At 66.6% G+C, this 9,670-nt stretch overlaps 1 protein-coding gene and 1 long non-coding RNA gene across 4 annotated transcripts; one reads left to right on the forward strand and one right to left on the reverse strand.

Annotated features, from left to right (window-relative positions):
• Nucleotides 1-51: 51 nt before the first annotated feature.
• On the forward strand, nucleotides 52-9,626 carry EFNA2 (ephrin A2; the record flags this gene model as incomplete). The annotated part of the gene is made up of 2 exons (XM_025865367.2): nucleotides 52-310; nucleotides 9,313-9,626. Coding segments are annotated over exons 1-2 (457 nt in total), but the record flags the coding sequence as incomplete, so codon positions are not given.
• On the reverse strand, nucleotides 6,841-8,934 carry LOC141372157 (uncharacterized). Of its 3 annotated transcripts, none has more exons than XR_012377467.1 (3): nucleotides 8,805-8,930; nucleotides 7,730-7,886; nucleotides 6,841-6,946 (listed from the first exon to the last, which is right to left on the reverse strand). It is a non-coding gene; the product is annotated as an uncharacterized lncRNA (long non-coding RNA). The 3 variants fall into 3 exon arrangements; XR_012377468.1 differs by lacking the exon at nucleotides 6,841-6,946 and adding an exon at nucleotides 6,949-7,082 and having other exon boundaries at nucleotides 7,730-7,847; nucleotides 8,805-8,934; XR_012377466.1 differs by lacking the exon at nucleotides 6,841-6,946 and adding an exon at nucleotides 6,949-7,082.
• Nucleotides 9,627-9,670: the final 44 nt, after the last annotated feature.

The following is a 9,670-nucleotide window of genomic DNA, read 5'->3' on the forward strand; positions in this document are numbered from 1 at the left end:
GCCTTCTCGGCGCCCGAGGTCGCGCGCGCCCCGGCGGGGGCGGCGGGGATCTCCAAGCGCCGGCGCGCCCTCCTCCCGCCCGCCCGCTCGGCGGCGGCGGCGGCGGAGGAGGCGGAGACGGCTGGCAGGCGGCGGCCAGGCGAGCGCGGGGCGGCCGGACCGGGGCCATGGCGCCCTCGCAGCGCCCGCTGCTGCCGCTGCTCCTCCTGCTGCTGCCGCTGCCGCCGCCGCCGCCCTTCGCGCGCGCCCAGGACGCCGCCCGCGCCAACTCGGACCGCTACGCCGTCTACTGGAACCGCAGCAACCCCAGGTGAGCGCGGCCGCGCGCGGGGACGCGGCGCCGGCCCCCCCCCCCACCGCGCCCCGAGCTCGGGGACGGCCCCTGCGCGCTCCGCCTCGGGAACGGGGGCGCCGGGTCCCGCGGGAGCCCCCAGGGAGTTCCGGCGTCCCGGAGTTCGGGGGACTCCCGCTCCGCGTGCGTCCTCCACCAGCCGCCGCCTCCCAGGGCGCCCCCCTGGACGCCCTGTGTGCCCCGAGCGCCGCTGGCCCCCGCAGTTGGGGGACCCCCTCCAGCACCCTCAGGCGCTGCGCAGCCCTGAGTGCCTTCCCTGCACTTGGGGGTCCCCCATCCTGGGGCCTCTCCGGGGATCCTTGCCAGCATCGGAGTTCGTGGAGATCCCCGGGGAACCTTGTCGCTGAACCGTGCCAGGTGGGGGACCGTGGCCCCTAGGGCAAGGGCACGCTGGGTGCGTCCTGCTGGTGGGTCCCCACATGAACTTGGGGAAGTTGATATGTTCCTCCCAAGCAGCCCATAACTACCTTCACTCCAGGGGGTCCCCGGTCCTAGCTCTGCAGAGATGGGGAGACTGAGGCGCAGGATGGCTGAGTGGCTGGCTCAAGGTCACGGTGAGGGGTGCAGAGCTGGGGTGGGGACCCAGGTGGCCTCGTGCCCAGCCTGCTGCGGCTGGCTGAGCTGTCCTGCCTGCCCGCACATCCTCCTCGGCATCTAGTGCTAAGTGCAATTTGGGGGGCAGCAGAAGTCCCTGTTATTCGGTGTGGGAAAAGTTTGCTGGTGACTGACCATGTCCTGGACATCGGCAGAAGCCTCTGGGCCATCTCTGGCTCTCGAAGGCTGGAGTGGGCTGGAGGTCCCATGGGAGCTGGGGCTCGGAGCGCCTATGGCTTTGGGGTCAGTCCCAGCACTCCGGGTTACACCGTGTTCCCAGGGCTGGCTGGGCTGAGCATCGGAGCCAGGGAGGCCAGTTTCCCCGCTTCCTGTCCCTCTGCCACTGGTCACTTTCCCTCTGTGTCAAGTGCCGGCCAAGACACCCTCCAGAGCCCACTGTCCCCTGCCATCCCGATACTGTCCCCTGGCGTCCTGCATCCTCGGGCAGAAAGTTGCATAAAGGGCTGTCTTTGAGGCAGACTCTGGGACAAGGGTAGCCAGTGTCCTGCCGTGGGGGGCAGGGAGCGCACCCAGACACCCCCTCAGTTGCCCAGCTGTGGGGTTGGGCCCTGGGGTGGAGGGCAGAGACCCCAGGCTGCAGAGGGACAGCAAGGCCACTGCGGAAGAGGGTTCCCTGAGCCGCCTGCCCCAGCGGTCACATGTGGGTTTGATTAAGGGCTCTTCCCTGCGGCTGAGCGGGGGAGCCCAGCGGGCATGGGGGGGCCCCCACCAGGCGGGGGGTGCCCAGCATGCAGGGGGCCCAGCGAGCAGGGGGTGCTGCGGGCGGGGGCAGCCAGTGAGTTGGGGGGCAGCGGGCAGGGCTTTCCTGGTCCAAGTTTTTGGTTTCAGCTTTGGAATCTCTGTCCCAGGCCTGTCCTTTGTTCTAGCAAACACCAAACACATGGGGAGCCTCAGATGGGGATGGAAGGGGGTGGCTGGGGCTGCCTGCGGCCCCACCTGCCCCCGGGACTGTGGGCAGGACCCCGGCCGGGGGAGGGAGGAAGCCCCGGGTGCCTGGCTCTGGCCGGCCGCTTGGACACCTCCTGTTGCCAAGCTGACAGCCCTGTTCTGACCAGCTGACCGAAGGCCTCGGTGGCCTAGGAACCTCCCAGGAGGTTTGCCATCCCGGGGTGGCTGGCCTGGAACCCGTGCTGGGGGACAGGGTGTGTGCTGGACACGGGAGGAGGGGTGGTGTTGGGCCTCAGGTCCAAGGGCAGCCAGGAACGGAGATTTCCCAAAAGTGCCGGTCCCGGGGACAGCGGCCCAGGGTGGAGGTGCAGGGTCAGCGAGCAGGCTCGAAGCGGGAGGCAGTCCCACGGGCAGGGACGTGAGACACAGGTCTGGTTGGGTTAGTAACAGATCAGCGGTGGTGGGAGGTGGAGACGGGGAAGCGCAAGGGCAGGGGGGCTGTGCCCAGGAGAGAGGGGCACACACAAAAGGCTGGCAAGGAAGGGGGTCAGAGCGAGGGCTGGGCACACTGGAGTGGGGGACGGGCAGTCAGCGGGGCAGCTGAGGGACGGATGTGCTCCAAGGGGGAGCGGACAGGCACAGGCCGCACTGTGGTGAGGCCGGCCACCCACGCCCGGCTGGGCCCCGCACCTGCACCAAGGTACTGAGTATGTGGCTCTGTGTCCCAGTGACACTCTCCTGCTGCGCGGGGCATTCCCTGCACTCTTGCGGCAGGTGGACGCTGCCGAGGGAGCCCAGCACCCACCGTCGCTGCCGTGGTAGGGCGGGGCCCTGCGGTCCGGTCCAGCCACCAGGCCCCGGCTCCCCCACAGGCTGGCTCTCCGGCCATCTGTCCGGCTGGCCCCCCACCTGGTCGCCCCGGGGCTGGCTGCTGGGTGTCCAGGCCGGGGTTCCTGGGCCAGCCGCTCTCCGGAGGGGCTGGTGTGCCGCCGAGCAGAGAAGCTTCGGGTGCACCCCTCCGTCTCAGGCCGCGTGTCTCTGTGTAGCTGCGGGTTTTTCTCCGGGACATGCAGGGGTGCTGGGGGCCCCAGGAGGTGCAGGTCTGTGTGTGCGGTGCACACTCAGACCCGTGTGGCGGGGTGACACATGTGCTCCGTGTGCACGGGGGCCCTGGCTCTGGCGTGTTTGCACATGTGTCTGCGTGTGGAATGTATGTGGTGTCTGGGGGTGCACGTGCATCTCTGAGTGTGCATATTTGTGCAGAGGGAGCACGGGGCCGTCTGGGGGGCGCACACATGTGTCTTTAGCATATCTGGGAGTGGAGTGCACATGTGTGTCTGCGTGTGCGGCCCGGCCCTGGCTGCCCCAGAGCCTCCACGGAGGGGGCGGACCGTCCACACGGACGGCGGCACGGCTTGCTGTCCCCGTGGGCCCTGCGGCTCCTCCTCTGTCCCCTCCTGGAGCTGGCCGGGTCCTCTCCAGGGGGACGTGCGTTGGTCCCGGGGGCCCCGTGCCGCCCTTGGTGCAGAGGGGCCATCAAGGTCCAGAGCTGGCCCCACGCAGGGCGCCCGCCGCCCCCGGGAGTCCCCCACCCGATTGGAGACCTGCCGCCCGAGTGGCTGCAGAGGTGCTGATGCGGGCTGGGGCTCAGGGCTCGGAGCCCACCCTACCCAGGCAGGCCGGGCTTCAGCCGCCTGCCTCACGTGGGGCTGCGTGTGCCCTTGAACGGGGTTTCGTGTGCTTCTGCGTTGGGGGTGGTGGTGCGGATAGGAACATGGCGACTGCAGAAGCATCTTCCCCACAGTGGAGGTGCCGGGCATCCCTGGGCCCCAGGGCCCTGCAGCCTCGCCTGGGCCTCCGGGGAGAAACGGCTTTGACCGGGTGATGCCGTATTTTGCTGTATGAGGGTTTTTTGTTTTGTTCGAGAGAGGGTAGCGTGCCTGGCTTTCAGGCCTTGGAGAGCGAGGCCCCGTGGGTCTGGGGGCTCGGGGCCGGAGGGCGGGGCCCGGGGGTGCTGTAGGGAGCCCAAGAAACCTGGGCACGGCCTCCATGGAGTGGGGCCGGCAGGTGTGCCACGGCAGCCCACGGAGCAAGGCCCATGTGGCTGGGCAAGCGGCGGCCGTGACCCCTGGAGCTCAGAGGGAAACCCAGGCAGCTCCTGCCGGCTAAAAAGGGGGGCCTCTGGGGCTGGGCCCCACGTTCGCACTGACAAGGACCGTGCCGTCCCCAAGAGCAGGGTGAGGGGCAGCAGTGCACGATGGGGTGCGGGATGGGGGTACAGCGCTGAGGCACCCCACCTGCCGGGGACCAGGCAACGTCTGTCCAGGCCTGAAGCTGGGGTGTGTAGGCTCCCTGGGGTTCTGACGGGCGGGGGGAGTCCTCCCTGTCCCTAGCCTCTGTCCCTCCCCACCGTGGACCGCCCCGGGCAGCGTCCGCGTGCAGATGAAGACCGAGGCTCGGTGGCTGAGGCCCCGGGGTGCACTGTACATGCAGCGGCTCTTGGCCTCTGCTTGCCTGGGGGTGCAGACCCCGGGCCCCCCAGCAGACATCTCCGTGAGGACTGCAGGGTCCTCAGGACCACGGGTGGAGGTTGCTCTTGGGACGGCAGGTGCATTAATGGCGGTCTGGGAGGCAATGTTTCCGAGAGCCCGTCCCGCAACCCCTAAGCCAGGCCCGTGTTTTCCCCATGACACCCCCCATGCCGCGTCCCCCCTCCTCAGGAAGCGGGGACACGGCTAGCCTTGCCCCGTGCTGTGGCTCTGGGGGGATTTTTCTCTTTTGGAGGTGGGCCCAGAGGGAGGGCTTGGCCGTGTCCCCGCCGCCGGCTGCCGTGCCAGGGGAAGGGTACAGCCACCTTTGTGCCTCCACACGGCGGAAAGCCAGGTGCGCCCAGCACAGACGCCGGCCAGGTCTCAACCTTGGCCAGACTTTGAACTCTGGCGGGCCGGCCCTGGCCGGGGTCTCGCCCCCATGCAGACTCTCTTGCCCCACGGGTCAGAGGGCTCAGCCACCGTGCCTCAGTCTCCCTACCAGACCTGGGGACCCTGGCTTCGAGGGGCTCCGTCCACCACGTGAGCCCGGTCGTTCCCTCAACTGTCGCCCGCTGCAGCCCTGCACCCTGTGTGACCTGCCCACCGCGTTATGCGTCTGCCTCCGGGCACTGGGCGGGGGTGGGGGGCGGGGGGAAGTGACTCATCCATGACCATGGGGAATTCAGGCCCCATCGGATGTCCCCCCCTCTCCTAGAGGCAGCCGTGTCTGCAGCTGGCTAAGGAGCACCTTGGGGGGCGGGGGGGTGTCCGAGACCCGCAGGTACCCGGGGCCACAGCCTACCTGAGACCGAGGCCCAGAGGTGGGGCTGAACCTGTGGCCCCCCGCCCCCCTTTTTGTGCCCACCCTGCCTCATTGTTTTTACCTCTTGCTTCAGGTTGGTTGTCTCCTGTACGCAGGAGGTCATGCTCATCCTGATGCAGGCTGACCCTGCACCCCCTTGGGGCCCATTTTTGGAGGCCCCGCCCAGCACCCCAGCTCTAGGAGAAAGGTGGCCAGGTGTCAGATGGGGGAGATGTCTTCCTGACCCCTCAGAAAGCTAGGGGTGCATGCTGAGGTCTTGGGGGCCCCCCTGGGAGGGGGGGAGGGCTGGCCCTGCCCCCAGCCTGGGCCTCGGGCCCCTGCTGCCCACTTAGGGCTGGCCTGGGCGTGTTCTTTGCTGGGATCTTGACACAGGCGTCTGTTGGTCCCTTTGCTGTGAGCCGGGATTGGGTTCAGACCAGGAAGACGGTCCCGAGTGCCACAGGGGTGCACAGGGCCTTGGTGTGCTGCCCGCCCCACCCCTGCCTCAGTTTCTGGTCTGGGGAGGTGGCACAGCCCTCCCCGCCCCCACCCCCATTTTGGGTGAGCCTCCTAATTAGTTGCTTTGCTATTAGCGTCTAATGACTTGACAATGGCCCGATTGAAACTAATTAGCTGCAGGCCCGCGGTTGGCAGGGTGGGGGAGGGTGGCGGGCAGGGTTGGGTCCATCAGGGGCTGGGAGGGCTGCCTGGAGGAGTGCACACTGGCAGGCGGCCTGGCAGGGTGAACAGGAGCAGGGGCAAAGGTGTGGCAGGGGAGGGGGATGGGTGTACGTCTGAAGGCCTCAGGAGCCCTCTGTCTGGGAACCCATCCCAAGTCAGTCATTAACCCCTTAGTGAGAATTGCTCTCTCTATCTGCGGCTCCCATGGAGCGTTTGCACATCATGCTTCCGCACTAATGGAGAAAATGCAAGCTTTGTCTCGCTTGCACTGGCTTGGTTTTGGGGTTGGGCCCCTCCCCCGCACAGGCGCCACCCTGAGCAGGGGCCAGGCGCCCGCCCCTGGTTTGCCCGCCAACTTGGAACTGGGAATGCCAACACAGCAAGCCCATCGCTATTTTAGAGCCGGGGAGGGGAAAAAATGGTCCACTTAGGCCGCCAGAGCTTGGGTGGGGGTGCCTCTAGGACCCACCTGCCTGGGGTCCTCGCCCCACTGTGGGCCTCTGTTTGCTTCCTAGGACTCCAGCCCCTCAAAGACCTTGAGTCTTTGGGCCTGTGCTGGCAGCGAGGGAAGGGCTGAGGAGGAGGCGGATCCCCATGGTCCAGGAGGGCAGACAGCAGGCTATGTAAAGGGAAAAGTATGATGATGTTGAACGAGATATGGGATGAGGTGCAAGTGGCCGGTGAAAGCATTCCAGACAGTGGGGACAGCATGTGCAAGGGCCCTGGGGTCGGAACAGGAGCAGCCGGAAGGCAGGTGTGGCTAGAAGGGAGTGAGCTGGGAGCAATCACAGGGCAACCAGGGTGCGGACAGTGGGGCCTTTGGGCCTCATGACCCGGGAGGACTGTGGGTTTTATTCAGAGCAATGGGGAGCTTTGAGCCAGTGGATCACAAGGTCTGATTTACATTCAGGAAAGTGAGCCCTGGATTTTGGGAGGCCAGGAGCCTGGCCTGCCTGGAGGGGCCCACGCATCCAGCCTCTGAACAAGCAAAGCAGCCTCGGTTTCGGACGTTTTTGGGAAGATGAAATGGGAGGGGAGAATGATGTTGGTCCGATGCAGGGGAGGAAGGCAGACATCCTGGGAGAAGCATGGGCAGGGGCGGTGTGGGGAGAGCTGGTGATGCTTCGGCAGCCCCACTCTCCAGAGTCCATTTGTCTTGAGAAAGGCCCTGCAGAGAGCTAAGCTCTCCTCTTTCAAGCTGAGTGTGTATCCCCTGCAGCATGCCAGGGACGAGAGAGGAAACTGAGGGCTAGAGGGGGCCAGGGCCAGGACGCCAGCACCTGCAGCTCCGCCCTACACGCCCTGTCCCGCGCCCCCCTCCTCCCCCTCCCCGCCAACCCCGTGGTTTCCCTATCTCCACCTCCCCTGCAGGGCTGGGCATGGGTAGTCCTGGCAAGCGCTTGGCCACGGCTGTCATCGATTGGCTGATCAATGGGGCTTTCAATGGGCTGGGAAGGAGCAAAAATGACTTTTGAAAAAGCCTGGAGTGGCTTTTGCATCGATCTCGCCCAAGCGGCTGGAGAACACAGCCAGTCCGCGAGACACCCCTGCTTGGCCAGCTGAGGGGCAGCCCAAGGGATGGGCAGGGTCGCTGCCTGACCCTGTCCCGGGGCTGCCCTGCCTCTGTGCAGGGCCTACTGGGTATATGCCTGGAGTTCCCCCATCACAGCCTCTGTACAGCCTCACTGTACAGAGTTGGAAACTGAGGCTTTGAAAATGAACCACGAAAAAAAAAAATGAACCACAAGACCTAGCTGGGTGCAAACTTGTGCCTGAACACGGAACTCTCTGCCGCCCCCACCTGACCCCACTTCCGGACTCCCTTTGCTCTGCACATTGAATCTGTAAACACCATCCCACCTCTGCGGGGGTGGGCTGAGCTCCCCATTCCTGGACAAGCCCAAGGGCAGGGAAGGGGTTGCTGGTGAATCTGCTCCTTCCGCGGCTCTGACCAGGAGCCTCCATCTCAGCCACAGGCCTGAAATCACCGTGAAATCTCTCGTGTCAGACTGGGAAACTAAGGCACAAGCAAGCAAGGTCTCCTGCTTGCCTCACTAGCGCCTCTGGAGCCCCAGGAGCCCTCTCCCTGACCTGGTGCAGATTCTGAGGGGCCGCAGGGGAGCCCACCAACGCCATCTGATAATCCAGCCACCCCTTCAGGTGCCCGCTGTGCCAGTTAGTACGCCCGGCATGGGGGCCACACCGCCGCTCCCCCAGACTGGGGCGGCTGACGTGGTGGGCACAGAGGCATGGCGTGGCCAAGCTGGGATCCAAGGAGCCGGGGCCCTCCCTGCCGTGGACCCTCACTGGGGCTTAGCTTCCAAGCCTAATACAGAGAGGGAGAAGGCGCAGCCTGGGGAGCCTGCTCCCCAACCCTCCCCTGCTCAGGCCTTTTATCTGCTAATAAGCTCCTCTCCGGAGGCCCCCTTGTCCCACCTCACATGACAGGGACCCAGGGGACCACGCCTGGGAGATCTAAGGCCTCCTGGCCCTCTAGCCTGAGGCAGTGGTGGTGGGGGGAGCTGTCTGTCCCTCTCCCAGCTGACCTCCCTCCTCGGCAGATGAGGCTGGGTCTGGGGGAGGCGGTGGCTCCCCAAGGAAGGGGTGCAGGCTGCATGACAGGTGCAACCTCCAGGGCAAAGGCTGGGAAGCAGGGCTGAGGGGCAGAGGTGTCGGGGGTGGGAGAACCTGGTGGGGTGACCCAAGACGTTGGAGGGGGCAGCTGCCAAATTCTAGAGGCTCTGGAGGGAGGATCCTGGACTTGCTAGGGTCACAGGGGACTGAAGGAGTTGAGGCTGGGGGTCCAGCCCAGAGCAACTCTGAGCTGGGCTGGGGTGGCCTTCACGCCGAGCCCTGTCCTCTGCAGGGCCAGAGGCTAGGAGAGGGGTCAGAACTAGCCCCGGGGGGCAGCCCGTATCCCCACACCACCCTGTACCTTCTTGGCAGGCAGATCTACAGAAGGAAAGCTAAGGAGGCTGCGTGTGGGGGGCAGCATGGGGTGCTGCCTGGAGGAGGGGACATGCAGTCAAGCAATAGCATTTTTCCGGAGAGGGCCTTGATGATGGGGGAACAGCTTGTGCCGGCCCTGCTTGCCACGGAAGGGCCCAGATGTCCGGCGTGGGGAAGGGAGAGGGGGTCCCAGTCGCGCGACACCTGCTTGGTGGCCTGCGGTTACCCAGAATGCCTGGCGACCGCCCCTCCTTCCCCAACGGCCACCTGCTTGTGGGCGGGAGGCGCAGGGCGCCCGTGGTGGCCTGGAGTGGGGGGGTGCGGTGCGGGGTGCGAGGCGGGGCACGTGGGCTCGCGCCCTGGAACTTGTCCCCGTTCTCCCGGCCCCCCCCCCGGCCCCCCAGCCCCCACCCCCTGCACTGACCCAGCCCCCCTCCTGCCTCCCTCCCCTCCCCCGACTGCCCCCCCCCCACGCGCGGACCGCCGGGCCACAGGTTCCACGCGGGCGCGGCGGACGACGGCGGGGGCTACACGGTAGAGGTGAGCATCAACGACTACCTGGACATCTACTGTCCGCACTACGGGGCGCCGCTGCCGCCGGCCGAGCGCATGGAGCACTACGTGCTCTACATGGTCAACGGCGAGGGCCACGCCTCCTGCGACCACCGGCAGCGCGGCTTCAAGCGCTGGGAGTGCAACCGGCCCGCAGCGCCCGGGGGGCCGCTCAAGTTCTCCGAGAAGTTCCAGCTCTTCACGCCCTTCTCCCTGGGCTTCGAGTTCCGCCCCGGCCACGAATACTACTACATCTGTGAGTGCGCGGGGGGCCGGGGGCGCGGGAGAGAGCGGGGGGGG

Source organism: Callorhinus ursinus, unplaced genomic scaffold (genome assembly GCF_003265705.2).
Source record: "Callorhinus ursinus isolate GAN/ISIS: 27379988/994484 unplaced genomic scaffold, GSC_fseal_2.0 scaffold1814, whole genome shotgun sequence".
NCBI lineage: Eukaryota > Metazoa > Chordata > Mammalia > Carnivora > Otariidae > Callorhinus > Callorhinus ursinus.